This window comes from Colias croceus, chromosome 9, assembly GCF_905220415.1.
Source record: "Colias croceus chromosome 9, ilColCroc2.1".
Classification (NCBI taxonomy): Eukaryota; Metazoa; Arthropoda; class Insecta; order Lepidoptera; family Pieridae; genus Colias; species Colias croceus.
In genome coordinates, this window is record NC_059545.1 from 7,659,484 (window position 1) to 7,680,162 (window position 20,679).

Consider the following 20,679-nt stretch of genomic DNA (forward strand, 5'->3'; position numbering starts at 1 on the left):
GGTCATTTTTGACCCAAAATTCTATGGATGGGGTGCTAAAGTTGCATTTTTTTATACCTAAAATTTAAAAATTTATTAAAAAAAAAACTAAAGGGGACCTAACGAAAAAATTGTGGGACCTTAAAGGACCTAACGGGGACCTAACGATCAAGGTCATTTTCGACCCAAAATTCCATAGATGGGGTGCTAAGTTTGCACTGGTTTGTTACCGTTTTATACACAGTTTTGTGGTTTTATATCATCACATTTTGAACATAGCAACATAGTTGGTATCAGTTCTTATCAACTGTCATCTTGTTATTTTTCAACTGTCAGTGTCAGGTACTCAGGTCGTTGTCACTTGTCAATTGTCACAACTCGCATCAAGTTGGTCGTATTGGAATAGTACTGGGTAGTGTAAATTCGTAACAAAATTTTAAATTTTAAGGAAAATTAAAATGTATACTGTATCTAAGGGACCTAGCAAGATTGTTGCTAAAACTCGTAGAGGTAACCCTATGGAGTTTGAAATAAAATTGTATTTTACCATTATCTACTTGCCGTCATTAATTGATCTAAAATAATTGTTTTCTTTAGGTCTCTCGCAAAATTTGGAAAGATTAGACAGCCGCAAAGATCATAATAGAAGGTCTTCTGACGCAGATAATGGAGAAATTATAAAGTATGTAACACTTCAGTATGATGCAATTTGAAACTTAAATAATTTCATCACAGTTCTTTACATAACCTCCGCTCAAAGGTTCACGCATGTTTATAAGTAATATGAATAGTTTCTTTTGCGACAAAAATAAGGTTTTATATGGATGCTTCGTAATTATTTCAGTATGCCTAAACCGATTTTTCATTCCAATGGTAAAAAGACAGTACATCAAAGGATACAGCACAGCGTAATAACGCCGCAACACGAGGAAATAATTAGATATATAAGTGAAAGTAAGTAAATTGTCCAATTATAACAAAATACAGAAACAATAGTTTGACTGGCCGGTTGGCTTGGTTGGTAGTGGCCCTGCCTTCAAAGCCAGAGGTTGTGGGTTCGATCCCCACTCGGGGCAAATATTTGTGTGATTGTGGGGTGTTAATTATCTATATAAGTATTTATTTAAAATTATATATGTATGTTTATCAGCCATCTGGTTTCCATAACACAAGCAAAAGCTTAGTATGAGATCAGATCGTGCCGTGTGTGAAAATTGTCCTGTCCTGTCCTGAAATAGACTACAAATTCAAAGTGAAAAAGATGAAAATATATTCACTTTCTATATGGATATGTACACAACATTTTTATTATAATAAATAGGCTTAACCCATACAAGCAGTTATTTTAAGCTTTTGCTATCTAGATGCATATAAAGAAGGACCTTTTCATTCTATACTTGAGTCACTCTGAGACGAGATTGTGTAGTTAGATTATGGAGTTCTAATTGAATTCTGTGTTATTTTAACTTACTTCAAAGTACTTTATTAACATAAACAATAATTATAATATATTTTTTTTATAGAGATTCCCTGTAAACTCCATCAAAAAATATTTTTGGGTTGTTATTATATGTTAAGTATTTATTATAAGCAGTTCTGTTTACTGTGGCTGTAAAACATTAGCATCAAACATAAGAAAACTGCTAAAGTAATATGTGATGTAACTACAATGTTTCAATCAATTTTTTTTTTAGAATATCCAATTGAATTAAACTTCTGTATATAAATGATTAACAACTAGAATTTGACAGTAAAATATTGTACTGAATACTTCCAGTTATAAAATATAGTCTATTCTAAGGCTATCAAAATTCAACTTTACTATATTCGACTATGACATACATATTATACATGATTTCAATACAACTTAGCCTGCCTCATTTCAAAATATGTAACTGTACCATGATGACTTAAACCAGTTACTTAAAGTTTGGAAAAATGACAGCACTATGTAAATCAATTAGCACCTTCACTTTCTAAAACTGGTAATAATACTGCTATATAATAAGCCATCATGGTATCCTCTAAAACAAATTCCATACCAAATGTTAAAAAGGAATAATTAGAAGTTTTATTTCTAATTTAGATTTGTTTGCTATAACCAGCTATAACAGTATAATTTGTTTCATAACTTCAGCTTGGACGCAAACAGCAAATGGTGACAGTGAACCATCAACACCTACAAGTACAATAGGTAAGAATTAATCTATTTAACTTCATTATTTAAATGTTCCTATCTCATAAAATACTAGTCTGGCAAACAAATTATGGTAAATGTTATTTTTACTTCACATTCCTGAAACTAGTGGCCTTGCTGATAAAAAAATATTCATAGTAGTTCCTTGGTCTTCCAACCAGCTATAGATCTTAGAACATAAATTAGAAAACCTTTGCACTCATCATCTGTCATCATATAAGTACATACATATTATATGATATTGCAACTTTGATGCATTAGTTCTGTAATGTTGCCTAGAATCCCGTCTTTAGAATGTCTTCTTACATACAAGTAAATTTGTCTAAATGTTAATCTGATTACATAAATATTGAATAAACCATTGATCAAAATCCCTACTTTATATTATAATATTATAAATGCGAAAGTAACTCTGTTTGTCAGTCTGTTACGCTTTCCCGCTTAAACCTCTCAACCAAGATTTTGCTATGTTTTAATTACTTTCAGGATCAGGAAGCTCATCGCCCACACTACCCACAAGCCTGTACTACCAAGACGATGAGCCGAGTCCAGTTTTACAGGACTTCAAGCCCTTCGACCTTGAAACGTGGTGGGGCAAGCGACTGTTCCAGAACATCACCAACTCTCTTTGAGATAACCGCACCAGTTATCGTCGGGGAACACGAAATTTTTCGGTAGCGTAAGTCACAATCAATTATAGTTTACTAAATTCTATTAGTGCCTATATAATGCCAAATATTTTTGTAAATTTTCAAGTATTGATACGATTCGCCAATTTATCATATCAATGATTGATAGATTGTAAGATGTACAGGGTGTGTAAAACGGCATTTATTTTAAATGTTCTGAAGACAGTTTTATCACGTATATTTTCACGGTTCTGTGAATTTAGTAATCTATATTTGATTGTGGATCTCAGTAGGTAACACCTTTATCTTTTAAGACAAAATTTTCCAAAGCTCAATAATGTTTCCATGTTTGCTTGAACCAATATTCTTTAAGATTGTTTTTCGTGACGTTTTTTATAAAGATTTTATGTTGTTAAATATGTAAGTAGAAATGCACACCATAAATTGGATACCAAAGACATTGAAAAAATCATATTTCTGTTATTACAAATTATTTATAAGTTTTATCTTCTCATAGCCGTTTCTTTAAGTTAAGTTACGCAAATCAATATAACCAACTTACTAAGGGCCGATTTTTCAATCCTTGGTTAAAACTTGTCCGTCCAATAAAGTATTACGCGATAATATTAAAATGTCACTTGTACACTGTCAAATACAGGTAATTAGAATACATTTTTGAAATGGTAGTTTAATATGTTATTCAACGAATAAGTTTTAACCAAGGATTGAAAAATCAGCCCTAAATAAACAATATTCAACTAAACAATAAAGGGAAAGAAAACAGCTGTATCCAATTTGAGCCGTATTGTATTGAAAGTATTAAAATTATGAATCTTCAAAAACTGCAGCAACCATCTGTCAGATATTTTATCATGCCATTTAATTAATGAATAAAATAGATTCAGGCTCCAACTATCTATCATTGTACTGCTGTTAGCACGTCTGACAAGGTTATTTAGGCAATTGGCAGAATTAGGAATAACTGTTGCCATGTCAATAATAAAATGGCCTTGATATTTTTTACATTTGATATGTAGTGTTTAAATAAATATTAATAACTAAATGCCTGAGCTATAAATGGAGCAATAATAAATTATTTAACCTTTTTAAAATCTGCCAGGCTTATTTATTAAAGAAATTAACTTGTATGGCAGCACTTAGTAAAGATCCTGTAAATATTCTTAAAATTATAACCTTGTTGGACTATAAAATTATATTATATGTAATGTGTTACATATATTTTTGCTAAGGGCATGTGCAATTAAACAGAACTAAGCTAATCTATTTGGTTTGGTGAAATCGCAATAACATAGTCTAATCAGAAATTAATAAAAGCCTTATAATACAGCAATAAATTAATATTAATAAACATAGTTCCTCCTATAAACTAGTTATACTATTGTAAGTGTGTTTGCAATAGACTCGATTGAATCAATTTCTTATTGTAATAAATATACTTATTGTTATTTGTACAATACAACGTCTTAAATCTGTTAATTCATAATTTATGTAACTGTTAATTTGTTTATGTTTATGAAATCTAATGTTTTTAACCAATAATTCAATATTTTATCACTTTTTGTAATTTTTATTAATCAATTCTCTTTTACATCACAATTAAATAACTAGTCAATAAATCAAATTAATTCCATTTGTACATTTGATAAAAAGTATCACTTCGTCCATGAAATTAATCACAATAATATAGATATTGTCTATGCTTCTCATTGTTGAACAGTATTCGAATTATATGCATGTTGTTAAGATAATAAAAATCATTGTTACATTTGCAATGCCCGCTTGGAGCAAAAATGTCTTCCATATTTAAATTGGTTTACAAATCTTAGGAATATTGGTGTACTCGTCGCATTAGTCTATGGTTATTTGTAGCTTATACTGTAGAGATCTTTTGAATTTTTTTCTTTTAATACAGTTGTTGTTTATGGCATTCTTTTTTTCTCTGTGATGACCATAGACATTTATAGCCAAATATTTTTTTTACCACAGTGTTCTTTTCGTTTATGAATTCTCATATATTATATTATATATATTGTTTTATTGTGAAAGGAAACTGAAAATAAAGTAACACAAGATTTATCAAGGCGATATTATTTGTGCAAAGGAAGCACGTAGTTTTTATCCTTTTTAGATGATTTATTATATGAAATGTAGTGAGAATGTAGAATATTTTTAGACTGATTTAGTTATAAACGTTATGTCTTTTGTTGTAGTTGAATAAACAATTATTGACAAAATCTATGTATTTTATTTACAACATATTAATTTAGTATAGTATTAACACACTCCCGCTGAAGTTGTAGAAATATTTGCTTTTGGCGGACTCTGTCCGTGAGTGATCTCGCACGGCACAGCCAACGTTTCATAAAAATGTTGGGATATTAATGGGATATTACCTATGGAGAATGTTTTTTGTGTGTTTTTTTCACAGGTTTTTTGCTACAGAAACCACAGAGAAATAGTTAATTAGAAAACAAGGATTTATTACGTCATCAGCAATATTAAAAATATTATTGATTTGTAAATGTCATTACGAACTAGCGTAATTGAAGTGATAATGTGCTAAGAATAAAGTATTTCTTCATTATTGATATTTTTTGCACATAAAACTGAACTTGGCCTATAAAATGTTTCCTAATTTTTATACACAGAATTTATTCGCACCTGAAAACTTTAAATGCTATGAAGTAAACAAAGAATTGGTGAGATGTAAAAATCAGACTTCTTTAACTTTTTTTTTAAACCAACAATAACTGATATCTTTAGCACTTTAATATTATACACATCTAAGTTTATAGATAGCTTCAGGTACAATGTAAGTATAACATATACCATTTAAATAATACAGCCACAGGTAACTCAGAAAAACTTTCTACGTGGTTTGGAAAATGCACGAACCTTATTACACTGCGTGGAGAAAAGCCTTAAAAAGACTCGCAGCTACGAGGACCAATTGTTTGTATGTAAATCGAAACATCCTCATGTGCATACTAAAATAAGCGATTCACAATTTTCCCAAGATCCTAGTTCTAAGCCCTCGGAAACAGGTATACGTCATGCACTTAATTTTTTTGTATTCTTATTTTAGTTCAATAGTTAGGTATACTATATTCTACTGTAAATCAATATATTAATTATAGTATCAATCCGGAACAACTATTTCAGCAAACTCAAAGTCATCAAGGAGCCCAGTAAATTTACAAGAATCTTGGTCAACTATGAGTATTGTTTGTCTTCAGTACCAGTAAGCACTTTAACATTATACTTACCTACATATCTTTTTATTTTGTATTTTAATATGCATTTAAATAATAGGTATTAAAGCTACCAGTTTAAATGAAAAAAAATCCTGATAAGTAGTTACTTTTGATTCTCAAACATGCATTCATAAATTTCTAATACATTAACGAACCTTCCTTAGAATAGGAGTGGACTTCAGTACAACTAAAATTACATAAATACGTTTCAAGTTTTGTTCTCTTCTGTATGAAGTGATCCAAACTTATTGTCCTGGTGAAGGAGAGATAATCTATCTGATAGCTGTTGATTAGATATATTTTTTTCTTAACAAGGCGGAAGTAGGAAACATGGTTATAGTTAATAAATAATACATAGATATGAAGAACTGTCAGCCCGCTACGAGTCCCTACTGCGTGCGTACGACGAGCGCTGTAAATCGGTGAAATCTCGAGATGTGGACATTTCTATACTTAGACAGAGGATGAAAAGGAATCACGCCAGGCTCGTGGATGCGAACAAAGCCTTGCTGGCGGTTGGCGAGAGGTATATGGAGTTGAGGAAAAAGAAAATGGTGCAGGTATAACTTGCTTTAACAGTTAACTTGCTGTGATAACCGCATTTAGTGTTTGCTGGACCAGTTCTTAAATCAGTGTCAAGACAGATCAATAGATCTCTATATTTATTTATCTTTATAATCTAATTAAAAATCGCACAAAAAGCATTTTCAAATATATTTTCTGAAACAGAAACATTGGTTCGAAGAGCGCATAGACCAATTGAAACAGCGCATACAAAATGTGGTAACAACTGCAGAGCGCGCTCGACTTGAGATTGACGATCAGTTGCTAAATATTATTGGTGATGAAGAGGACACATCAGTTTCATTGCTTCTTGAAGAGGTATTATGAGTCGTATAAATTAGGTACCTCCTACCTACTGATTTATGTAGGCCGCTCAAATATAATAAATACAGTATAGGTAGCTGTAATTTTTTCTAAATACCTATTCAAACTTGCGCTAAATAAGATTTGGTACGTTGATATTGTCCAACAAATTTCTTCGTAGTAAATAGTTTACAGATCTATCTATATCCATTCCACTCGAAGGTGGTATTAATATTATAGTGATTACGTGAGAATTTAAATCCATGAAAAATTGCTCTATCTTTAAAATATGGATCTTTGTTTGTTTATAGGTAAGGAAATGCAATCTCTTGTTTTTAGAAAATATTCAATTGAAATCGCTATTCGAAGATAATGTGTAAGGGTTTTTAAATGAAACTATATGTGACTTACATAGTACTTAGTTAATTTATTAATTAAATAATTGATTAAGAAGTTAACATTGTATTTTTATTATTATCCTATTTACGTGCGATGAATTACTGTGCCCTTTAAAATAAAGTCTTCAGGTTGGCAGGTGCTTCATATTAATTTTCTCCATATCTGTAAATAAATAAAACAAAATTAATAAATTTTTAAATAACACAAATTTTTTTAAGAATAAGAATAAGAATAAGAATAAAATAAATTTTATTAGGCACACCAAATTACCACCACCAACACAAACAAAGAAACAAAAAACAATATCAAAATACACTCTTAAAATTAAACAAACATAAAAATTAAAACTAATATAATTTGTGTGGCGACTGGCGACCTAAAGGGTAAGGCCGCTCAGCATATGCTATGCCGATGTGGTCAGCATAGCGCTGGTTTTCAGGGCCCCACCGGACAACAAAACGCTTAAGTCTAAAGTGTCTCTCTCTGCTATCGGTTAATTTAACAATTAATTTAGAAAAAAATAATAATTATATGTTTGCATGTAAAGAATATAATATAATACTATATAATACTAATATTACCCATATTGTGAACTACATAATATACTTATAATACATTCAAAAATTCAACTAATACACTAATATACATATAATATATAAATAACCTTAGTTTATAAATATAAGAAATTATAAGAATACAACTATATTGCATACTATATAATACGTGTATATACAATGTCTTTCGGCTTTGTTTGCGTTATATACAACGCAACTAAGGTTTTCCGACGAATTCGTTAATCAAATGTTTTTTATATTTATGCTTAAAAGAATTTTTAGACATTGATTCACGTATCGGCGGCGGTAGATTATTCCAACACTTAGTTGCGTTGTATACAAAGCTGCCTCTAAAGGCGGTTGTACGGTATCTAGGCATAACCATCATGTATGTTGATGCTCTTGTGAAGTGTGAGCCATCACCTACCCACCTAAGTTTATTATAAAGGTATTTTGGTATCTGTGACGTCACCACCTCAAAAAGCATCACAGCGAAGTGAAGGCGCCTGCGTCGTTCCATATTGAGGGTTTTTGCCTGGATTAGATATGGCGTAACATGTTCTCTTGGCGGTATGTACCAGCAGAACCAAGCACACGCATTTTGAACCCGCTGTATGGCATTCTTGGTTCTTGCTAGCAATATTGCACCGTACGTAGTATCTCCGAAATTAAATTTCGAGAGAACTAGTGCCTCACAGAGCCTAATACGTAAGGGTGTGGTGATATAGTTTCTGATGCGATACAGTAGCTTTAACCTATAGAAACAGTTCGATATAGTTGTGTGGAAGTGCTTTTCGAATCTGAGGTTCTCATCGAATACAACTCCAAGATTACGAGCTTCTACGACACGATCTATAGTTTGCCCTTCAATTTTTAATGTTAAATCGTATCCAATCACTTTTTCGACCATCCTCGGTGTACCTAAAACCATAAATTTGGTCTTTGTAGGATTAAGGACAAGTGAGTTTTTCTCCGACCACTTTGATATGCGCATCAGGTCCGAGCTTAGCTCAGCAATAGCTTCAGGAGTTCGGGACGGATGGAATGAGATGTATAATTGAATATCATCCGCATAAAGATCGTATCGACTATACATTATCTCGCTGGTGATATCGGAGGTATATAGTATAAAGAGAAGTGGGCCCAAGATGGAGCCCTGTGGGACTCCCCTAGTTACCACCCTTTGCTGAGAATACACGACCGACCCGTCCTCCTTACGAAGCGCTACTGTTTGTGTACGATTGCTGAGATAGCTACTGAACCAACTGACTGTTTCCTTGCTTAACCCGTAAAACGACATCTTAGATAAAAGTAATGGTATATTGATGGTGTCGAAGGCTCTAGTGTAGTCAAGAAAGACAATAGCAGTGCTCAGGCCCGAATCTTGCGCGGTCAAAATGTTATCAACAACTTCGGTCAATGCAGAGACAGTACCTCGACCTTTCCTAAACCCAGACTGTAGGTCTGAAAGTAATCCACTCTGCTCCAAGTACTGAGTTAGTTGGCCGTGCACTATCCTCTCGATAACTTTTGACAGACAAGGGAGAATGCTGATTGGCCTCAGGTCTTTTGAGGTCACTGGATTTTCTTTTTTTGGTATTGGCTGGACCAGTGCTCTTTTCCAAAGTTCAGGAAATTTATTTGTTTTAAATGATGAATTTATTATGTGCGTTATGGCTGGGAGCGTTTTGGAAATTGTGAGGTTTAGCATGTCAAGAGATATGTCATCCACTCCTACCGCTTGTGATTTTAAAGTTTGTAATGCCTTGAGAACAGTGTTTTCGGTTACAGGTTTAAGCGTGAACGAAGCGTTGCCATGTCGGTGAAATTCAAAGTAAGTAAGGCTTGAAAGTGCAGGTTGGCTGTTTCCAGGAACTTTAAGAAAATCATCATTTAGTTTATCAGGATCGTTAAGGTGTGATGGTAGGTTATTGTCTTTTTTAGGCTTAATAACAACTTGTTGCTTGATATGTTTCCATAGTTTTGGAGGATTATTAATGTTATTGTTTACGTAAGTATCAAAGTACGGTTGCTTTTCTTTATGCAAGGCGGTGGTAACTAGTTTTTTTAGGTCTTTGTAATATTCTTTATACTTTGTATAGTACGGGAGCTAGCAACGTTAAAAAAAAAGTCATTTTAGTATAGTTGGGTTTTTGATATACTATTTCTCTTGATATTTCGGTTAGAGTCCGGGCTGTCTGGCTGGCCGCAGTGGTTGCGTTTAATAGTGCGCATCTTATCTGCACAGGAAAATATCCTTTTTTAACGCGTAATTTTTAATCGTTTGCCTTTAGATAGATCCATCAGACATAATTTTTTTATTGCAAGACGTTTTTTTCGTTGTAAAATAGGTGCCATACGCAATTTTTATTTCAAAATAACTAAAATGTCATCGAAATAAGTGAAATTACATCAACATGAGTCCGCTTAAAAGGTAAGTAATAACTTTATTATTTATATTATATTATCCTTTTTTAATACTTATATTGAATAATTAGTAAACTAATATTTTTAATAGATGGTTTCATATTTATTACACTTTTGGGTATAAATATGAATTTGATGATATTTGTATTTTCTAGTGCTTGATTTTACGCGAGTATTATACATTTTGAAATTAAAGACTTGGGAAAATAATACAATGAATAAATCGCGTTTAAAATCCGTTAAAAAGTCTTTAATTTCTTGATGAAATTTGGTTTTTATCAAGTTTACATTAACGTCCTATTTGAGGTTCGTTGGGAAAAAGGAGGCGATATGGTAGATTGTTGCAATAAAACTGTAAATAGTAAATGAATATTATATATAGTATAAGTAACACAGTGATTACTTATCCTTCACTGGGACTCATGTTGATGGAATTTCACTTATTTCGATGATATTTTAATTATTTTGAAATAAAAATTGCGTCTGGCACCTATTTAACAACGAAAAAAACGTCTTGCAATAAAAAATGTATGTCTAATGGATCTATCTAAAGGCAAACGATTAAAAATTACGCGTTAAAAAATGACTTTAAATTAAGGATATTTTCCTGTGCAGATAAGATGCGCACTATTAAGAGCGGTCAACCCGTGCATCTCTCCATACAAACGCTTGTACGTGATTATGGCGTTGTATAGGATCTTTCTTTGAATTTTTTTTAACTAAATGGTATCCTCTGAACTATACCTAGGTTTCTAATAAAACGCGAACTCAAAATTTGGAAAAACAAATGCAGTATAAGTCTCCAAAAATCTGCTTTTTGCACGAATTTTATCTGAATTTCAGGCGTTTTTATTGTACTTATTAATTATACCAGTAAAAAAAATATTTGGTTTTAAACCTTGCAAATGTAATGGAGATTCTAAATGTCAAAAATTTTTGTAACAAACTTGTAAGGTTTACTAATAATCACGTATTTCTTGAAACAAGTTTTATAAAATTTCCGCACACTATTTATCATTCAATGTTATCGCGCTCTCAACTGCTTGTTGCGTGACGGTAAGAAGTATGCGGGGGACGAGCCGTGCAGGGTGAGACGCAGGAGTTGAAAGGCGTTCGGCTCGTTCCTCGGGAATTGTTAGTAGGTATTGAGTTTGTTGAATAAAATCGTTCGTAGTGAGTAAAACACAATTCACTAAAAATAACATGCAACTGCACAATTTACGTACCTAGTAAATTGTGCAGTTGCATGTTATTTTTAGTGAATTCTGTTTTACTTACTACGAACGATTTTATTTTTCACACCGGACACTGATTTTGCTTGCGAAAGGATAATTGATTTATATTGTGAAACGAACCTGGCACTAGTGAATACGGACACCGATTTTCTTATGATAAGGAAATAGACGACGAGATAATTTATTACCTACTAGCGGTCCGCCCCGGCTTCGCCCTTGGTACATATTTACGTTTTCTCTACATAAGAACCATCCTCGTACTTCAAGGAATATAATAAAAAAAGAATTATCGAAATTGGTCCACCCGTTCACGCGTGATGCCGTGACAATGCGAAACGGGTTTCATTTTTATCTATACTAATAGCACCTAATACATATTATAAAATTGAAGAGTTTGTTTGTTTGTTTGTTTGAACGCGCTAATCTCGGGAACTACTGGTCCGATTTGAAAAATTCTTTCGGTGTTAGATAGCCCATTTATCGAGGAAGGTTATAGGCTATATATCATCACGCTACGACCCCAGGAGTGAAGCCACTGGGGTGAAACCGCGCGGAGCAGCTAGTCACTACATAGTATAAAACAAAGTCGCTTTCTCTGTCCCTATGTCCCTTTGTATGCTATCTTTGAAACTACGCAACGGATTTTTATGCGGTTTTTTTTAATAGATAGAGTGATTAAATAGGAAGGTTTATAAATATAATAATATTAAATAGTGGAGAAGTACTGTTATTTTTGAGGTTTCTAATGTGATGTAAATAATTCCATTTTTTCCGCTTACATTGCAAACGCAGGCTGAACCCTACGAGTTTTATCAAAATAATGTACTAAGTATTGTACACATTGAAAAGGTCTACAGAAAAGTCCGTGATGGTATATGTCTATCTCTTATGGAGTTATGGATAACGCACAATTACTTTTTTTTGTCATTTACTTTTTACGACAAATAATGGCTAATTTTCGAAGCGATTTTAATCAATACAGCATTAATCCTTAACCAATTAAATACCTTGAATACATTGTTCATTTAATATAGTGACTATATGGCCATTTACACCGTATGATTTAATTGAATATTTTCGAAGATATTACAGATTTAAAAATTGCGGGACGTAGCGTTTGCGGCGGTACCCGCGGCCGGCCGCCATTGCACCCGTGCGAAGCCGGGGCGGGTCGCTAGTATTATAAAAAAAATGAAACCCGTTTTGCGTTGTCACGGCAATTCTTTTGTTATTATATTCCTTGAAGAACGATGATGGTTCTTATATGGATAAAACGTAAATATGTACCACGGGCGAAGCCAGGACAGACTGCTTGTATAATATATACGTACCTATATAGACTTGTATTATGAAAAACGAGACATCGTTTTGAAAAATGGGTAAGTCGATTTTTCACATAATTATACAAGACCCAAGTAGGGACATAGCGAAATATAAATATACCAACTAGGTACTTAAACAGTTGCATACATTAGATAGTTATATACCTATTAGCTTGCCTTCTATCTGTTCATCATCTTCAACAGACACATTTTTCAAACAACAATAGATCTGTTACCTAACATACCTACTTATCTACTGATTTTTACAGATAACACTCAGCCAAATTACCGAAAAAGTAATAAAAAAGCGTTTACGTCTCTCGGCTCGAAGGAAAAAATGTGGACCCACAAAACAAAAGAATAAACAAGCGTGAGTATTTATTATTTAGGTACCTACTCTTAGTACCTACCCACGCAGGTAATTTTCTATTGTAGATTGTTGCAAACAGGACGCAAGACATTAATTTATATAAAATCTATCTTAGTTTTACAATATAAACATGTATATATTGTATATATATATTTGGTTTATACACAAAAGAAATTTTTTTTTTATTTATCTAACGGACTAATTAGGTTTCTATTATTTTCTTTTCATGCCGTATAACATCATATTGTAACAGTATTAGGAAGGTAGGTACATATATATTCACAGAAAATGACCGAAGATTGCACTATTACTTTATTACGTTAGATCAAACTACCTATATATAGGTATAAGTATTATTGAGTACGTACATTTCATGAGTTTTGTGATTCATATCACAAACCTACCTACACATTAGAGCAGATTATTATTACACCGTTGCAAGGTTGATCTTAAAAAGGTTCATATTAGGTTTTTTCGTAAATGTGAGTCCTTTTCGTTTTTAAAATAATTGTTCGTATATATAAAATTGCTGTACCTATGTGGCCGTGGGTACGAGCCACGAGGATATAGCATATAGCGCACTAATGTTTGTAATGTTTGTAAAGTAGGGGCTTGTGTGGACTGTGGAGTCAAGGTTTTGTACAAATCGCACAAAATTGTGACGTCACGGTACATAGGTATTAAAAGGAGAATGGGCATTTTACTATGGAAGTCGGGCCTGAACACTTGAGTTGGACCAATACACATGAGATTTTGTTTTTATAATAGATCATAACACAATATACATAACGGGGAAAATATATATAAAAAAATAATCAACCGGGTTTTTGTACAGTCACATCAAGTTTTAGTTTTTCATCAAGGTTTAGTTCTTTGTGTATATAATATTTTTTGCAATTAATAACTGTTATAAGAAAATGAGAATATCTTTATGTTACTCCAATTCACTTACAAAGACGTACTAATCTAATAACCGAAATACACTAATATTATGTTTTGTAACAGATACTTATACCGTGTTTATTATAATTAGACATAAACATAGTTAGACGTTCTTTATTGTGGTTAAACTCAGTCACTCCAGTGACAATTAGGTTTATATTTACTTCACTGGAATTAAAAACACTGTTTTTGTGCGCAAAATAATAGCCAAATAAATAAAACTTTTTGCCTTGACTGTACAACCCGGTTGATTCATTTTTTTATTTTATTTTTTTCGTTAGGTATGTGTAATGATCTATCACAAAAACAATATTTCGTGTGTATTGGTCTTAACCCAAGTTTCAGGCCCAATTTGACGCGTCCTCCTTTATTTTATTTTCCAGGTTTTTAAATGAAAACAAAGAAAACATTGACAGTAATGATGTATCACGGCTTAGGTAAGGCGGAAAGCAAAGTGTATTATCAATATAATAATATATAAATGTATTTTGTAAAATTTTCAAAACCCTCTTTCAGTCTGGTGTTTGAAGGAAATCGGAATCATCTTGACAACTAGTACAAAGGGTTTTATTTATAGTCCTAGAATAATAAATATCTTACACAATTGTATTTAGACTATTTTATTAGACCAACCTGGGGGATCCAGCTGGAGGATCCTGGTGGACGACTTCACCTGTACTAAAATTGACCTGTATGAGTATAGTATACACGTAGGTTGTTTGTTACCTGTAAGATATCTGTAGGATAAGTATATTATATTTTGATTTATTGCCTGCCTAATTTCAACATACTCATAAGAGACAGACTGAATAGATAAATTATTAGTTAATCTGCTTTTACATATTACTGTTACTCCGTAACTAAAATACATTACACCTTTACATTTTTGTGCTCTGTATAACGAGCAATCCTATCCTATCCTACTATAATCCTATACCTATCCTATAATCCTATAATAATATTATAAGTTCCAAAGTATGTGAGGATGTATGTGTGTGTTTGTTACTCTTTCACGCAAATACTACTACTGAACCGATTACAATCAAATTTAGCGGGTAACTTGTGCCCACGTGTCCCTGTTAGTTTTGGTTTATATAGGTACAAAAGAAAAAAAAATAGGTATCTAACTGACGGACTAATTAGGTTTCTATTATTTTCTTTTCATGTTGTATACATAACAAGCGAAGCCAAGTGAAACTTGAGTGAATTTACAGCGAACTGGTAGACTCTTTGTGGGGTATCTACCTAATCAGATTTTTATCTACACTAATAATATAAAGAGGAAAACTTTGTTTGTTTGCTTGATTGTAATGAATAGGCTCATAAATTACTGGAACGATTTTGATGAAATTTGGCACAGACAATCTTTAGACCCTGAGAAAGAACATAGGCTACCTTTTATTGCGAAATATGTACCACGGGCGAAGCCGGGGCGGACCGCTAGTTACAAATATTTTTCGAAAATCTGTCTGAATTTCTTTGTTCGTTCATGAGATAGGTACCTACTTGCATAAAAAACGAAAAAGGTAATGTATGGTATGAATATTTTCCGTGTTGTAAAAATAGCTCACGTATGGTAAGTAAGTACCTCCAGTGCTAAAAATAAATAAAAACAAATTATGTTGATAAGCTCCAGCATTTCAGAGTAATTAATATACCTACCTACGAAAATATAGATAGCTAAATAACTATATTATAATAAAGCGCGCCGTACGATATCCACTAAGCGCCCAAACAACCGGTCCCGCGCGACCGATAGAAAAATATAATAATATCTATTGAGTCTCGTTTTACTGTTTACTCAAGATCGACGGATCATTTTCATGAATGAATCGAGTGCGAGTGACCGGCCGCGGCGTAAGTTACCGAATGGCGAATGCTAACCTAGCGCTTAGGCGCTCTTTCTCTGTCTTTTCGCATTACCTCTTTATCTGACATTGTGCTGGATGAAACAACAAGCTTTTCGATCACGCTCGCGTTGAACATAGTGCCGCTGGGAAGGGCGCTCTTAAACGCAACCACTGCGGCCAGCCAGACAGCCCGGACTCTAACCGAAATAGCAAGAGGAACAGTATATCAAAGAACCAACTATACTAAAATGCTCACTTGTCAACGTTGCTACCTCCTAGAATAGTATCTTTGCTTCTTCGGGCTGCAACCTGTGCTTCGTCTCGAGATTTCATCATCATTTGGATATTATACGTAACCCAAGGTAAGACCTTTCTTTTCAGGTGCTTTTGTATCTTAGGGGCGTAATAATCAAAAATAATTTGAATGTATGCAGTAAGAATGTTCACCATCTCGTCAACATCTTCCATTTCCAAAACTGTTTGCCATCTTACTTCTTCCAATGTAGCATCAAGACTTTCTATGTCAATGTCCTTGAGCGATCTGTAAGTTATCCATTTCGGAATATATTTATCTTTAGGTACATCTAATATACAGGATACAAAGGCATGGCTGCTCAGGGCGCTGATGTGATTAACAGACACGTGCGATGCTGGAATGTTGGTGCAGATCAAATCTAATAATGTCTCAGTTCTGTCCGTGAAATGAGTTGGCTCGGATATAAGCTGATTAAGATTCATCACGTTCAAAAAACTTTCTAATTTGGTATAATAGGCATTTGGCAATTGCCTGTTTAAAAGATTTATGTTGAAATCACCCAAGATTACTAAATTATCGGACCAAACGAAGGAGCCCAGGGATTCCATAATGGCATCCAAGAAAAGCTGGACGTCAAGCCAAGGAGGCCTATACGCTGTACCTATCACGATTATTTTACCGTGAACTGTTGTTTTAAACTTCTAATAACGTTAAAAATGTAATTTTACTTTTAAAGACTCTAATACCTGGTTTATTATAACAAAAATAGCTCTTCAAGTAGATAATACGCATACATAACAAGACAAAACCATAAAATAGCCCATACCTTTTACTGAGAAATCAACGTAAAGCGGCCACACCATAATCTTACGTTAAACTACTACATACTCTGCATACAAATACTTGATTTCCTCAACCATTCCATCTAGAATAATCGATAGGTCATCTGGTCTAGATAGAAGAGCTGAATCGGCCATTATTGCGAATCGAAGAACGCCACCGTAGCATAGAGCTGTGACACCAACACCTACAATTCAATAAAACATATATTATATAGTATTTAGGCGGCTCCACACAGGGAGAACAACCTCGCAGAGCATATTCCGCGTCGGCTCATGTGCTTTCCTCGGCTAAAGGCTTCCACATAGACCGAAAAGCAACGTGCGGGAAATGCTTCGTGGGGCTCGTCGCTCTGTGTGTATCCGCCTTATTGACAATAATATGTGAAAATTGGCTGTAAATGGCTACTGAAAAGCATAAGTGAAACATCACGAATGTACGTTTGTATACTAAATTCGAATTTGTTTGTTGATACTTCAAGTTGATTTCAGCGATTCACATTTCACAATAAAAAATAGAGGTGACGAAGTATTTTTTTTTTGTCAAAAGCAAAAGTGCAAGTAATTCCAAAACAGATTGTGCTGCTGCTGATTATTGTCATACCTACTGCTTTCAAGATTATATAAGATTGTAGTACATAATATTGTGATTGTAGTATTTAATATTTTAATGTTGTAGTTGAAGCTGGGGCCTTAGCCAAACGGCAAAACGCCAAGGAATAGAATACGCTATCGATAGAAATTGACATAAGCGTATGATGTTTTGCATAAGGATTCGGTCACCCTACCAACGACAACGACGACCACGAACAAAATTTTCATCCAGTCGCAATTAAATAAAATTGTGCAAAACACAATTAAAAATGAAATTTAAAAATTTCCTGTCGTATTGGTGTTTGGAAAAAAAAATTTTGAGATCAATGGATAAACAAACAGGTTTTTCATAGAAACGGTGGCTCCTAGAAAAAAATGTATTTAACCTTTTTTATAGATAATTAGATTATATACAATTTTGGTTCAGGTGATTGTATGATAAACTTACCGTCTCGGCGAAAATCGCAAAAAACCCTATTTCTTTTTATTAATTGACCTCGAATTTTTTTATTCCTGAGTACCAGAATGACGGGAGATTTTAATATTGATTTTGAACAAATTTCGGCAAGATTGGAACTTTGGTCGTTGTCGTCTGCGTCGTTGGTAGTGTGATCGAACCATTACCAAAATGTCATGAGCTTATGTCAATAATTAGCGTTAGCAGTTTCTATTCCATGGCGTTACTAACGTTTGTCTAAGGCCCCTGGGCTTGTTCTGTCTCTATGATTATAATGTTGGTACTCGTCCTTCTCTAGATACAAACTTTATCCCGATAACCGCCAAGAATTATATTTTAAACCAAACTGACCAAAATTGTTCAAAATGTTGACCGATGTAGCTGACTGATAATAATAATAATTAATCAGGCCGAATCAATTTAAAAACAATGTTATCCACATAATTTTACCTGTAGTGCCCTTATTCGGTACAAAGAACACCAAAGATTTCACTGCACAGCCACAAATGCTCAAACATTTTGGTCCCGGTATGTTGCTAAAAACCATTGTCGCTTGATTGCTGTTAAAAACCTGCTCAAGTATGTATTTTGGGAAAACATTGCACAATTTTAGCAAGTAGTGGTTCGTCTGAAAGAAAAATGACTAATATTACGAAAAGGTGCAACCAAGAACAGAACTGCATCTAAAACTCACAACATTAATAACTAACAATACAAGATTAAAGCACATAAATCCTAATATTAAAATAGTAGGCAATAAAATAAATAATACCATAGGATCAAGACTCTTTCGCAGTCTATTACAGCATTTGCTGATAGACCTCAAATCTTCGTTAAGCGGTAGATCCAAAATGCTTACAGTGAAATTATTTTCCAAAATTAACGTGTCCTCGTTCGTACTCAATCTAATGGGGATTATTACTGCAACATGCTCTGGTATGTACAACATGGTCTGTTGACAAACAGTGTATTAATTTATATAATAATTATTACTACATTAATATTATATATTAGTAATAATCACGTCGCACCTTACCTGAGAAAAGTATTTTCGCAATCCATTCGCTAAAGCAGACGCCAATATATCAGAAAAATTTAAGGCATCTTGTTCTTCTTTTATTTCTTTAATCATTTGAAGTAAATTATCATTCGCTTCAATCCATCTCAATACCTTTTTTCCTTCTAATGTGGGTCCATGTAACGAATTTATGTCAGGTTTTCTTATCACACCATCCACCGCGCAAAGTATCATTTCAGTTACAATTTTTGTTAGCTCGTTTACGTCTTTGAACATATTTTGATCAAATAGATTACAGACTTCAGGAGCTTTGAACAATTTGACTGTTTGACTGGTATCATCTGCTAGAATTTCACACAAAAACTCTATCAAAGCTATACCATCTCCAACTGAATGATGTATTCTAAACACGATTGCGTAACTATCTAAAAGATCACCTTCATTATTTAGCTCAATATCGGTGATTAACATTTCAAATAGACCTTCCCCATTATATGGCAACGGCTTTTTAGTCAATTCGCTCATTAGATTTTCCAGATCGTCAGAATTCAGACTATCTTTATTTGTAACGTTAAGCAACTTAACGTATTGGTTTATATTAGCGACATCGTTTTTGCGCCAGTAATAAAAACCAAATTGTTCTTGCCTTCTATAAAATATTTTTTCAACGGACTTATTGGATATGATATCTTCTAATTTTTCTCTTATTTTATCAACCAGTGCGTATGGACAATCAGCTTGTATTGTTCCTAACACTTCAATAATATTACTATTCGCATTGTCCTCCAAGCACCAAAACACATCAAAACTATCGAGGAACTTGACAAAGTTTTTATCTCTCCTCTTTATAATTATTTCACACACATTTTTATAAATTAAACTTAGCACTATACACACAAAAACAATAGGTAAAACCATAAATAAAACAATTACAACTATTATCCGTAAAATTTCCTTTTCGTTAATTTTAATTTTGACTTTTTTGAAGATTTTATCGTACTGCAAAGAAAAATGTTAGTTTAAACATGTTCAGAATTTATAAAATATTTTCTATATTAAATAAATTATAAGAAATATTACCTCAAATCCCATTAAGAATGATGTGATAACTGCAACTAAACAGCCAATATTGCTCAGAAATTTTGTCACTTTACTAAAAGCATATTCGTATAAATAGGATGTTGGTGGATCACTAAAATCTATCAATTCTTCATCCAAAGAATCATTCAATAAAACACTTATATTCTCCATTATTACTTATGATCTAGCTCTTTGAACAAAGGCAACTCGACTTCAACTGATGTACAAAGGAGCTAGATAATACATCCAGGCTAAGAGAAACCCTAGGAAATCGTAAGTCTTTCAAGTGATCTAATTGCATTTGATGTTGGTATTATGTAAAATGTTTCATAATGCCAACATTGAATTTAATAAACGCATTGTCATTAATTATTACCATTTGAATGAAT

At 33.1% G+C, this 20,679-nt stretch overlaps 2 protein-coding genes and 1 long non-coding RNA gene across 3 annotated transcripts; 2 read left to right on the top strand and 1 right to left on the bottom strand.

The window, feature by feature from the left end:
• Positions 1-330: 330 nt before the first annotated feature.
• LOC123694387 (MAPK regulated corepressor interacting protein 2) lies at positions 331-5,060 on the top strand. Its single transcript, XM_045639814.1, has 5 exons — positions 331-489; positions 577-661; positions 824-933; positions 2,117-2,173; positions 2,663-5,060. The coding sequence occupies exons 1-5, from the start codon at positions 438-440 to the stop codon at positions 2,806-2,808; spliced, it is 450 nt and encodes a 149-aa protein (XP_045495770.1). The 5' UTR covers positions 331-437; the 3' UTR covers positions 2,809-5,060.
• Positions 5,061-7,350: 2,290 nt separating this feature from the next.
• On the bottom strand, positions 7,351-20,614 carry LOC123694357. Its single transcript, XM_045639771.1, has 6 exons — positions 20,291-20,614; positions 19,229-20,209; positions 18,965-19,144; positions 18,643-18,820; positions 17,129-17,329; positions 7,351-7,508 (listed from the first exon to the last, which is right to left on the bottom strand). The coding sequence occupies exons 1-5, from the start codon at positions 20,459-20,461 to the stop codon at positions 17,175-17,177; spliced, it is 1,665 nt and encodes a 554-aa protein (XP_045495727.1). The 5' UTR covers positions 20,462-20,614; the 3' UTR covers positions 7,351-7,508; positions 17,129-17,174.
• LOC123694394 lies at positions 12,192-14,805 on the top strand. The gene is made up of 3 exons (XR_006751801.1): positions 12,192-13,254; positions 14,580-14,633; positions 14,713-14,805. It is a non-coding gene; the product is annotated as an uncharacterized LOC123694394 (long non-coding RNA).
• Positions 20,615-20,679: the final 65 nt, after the last annotated feature.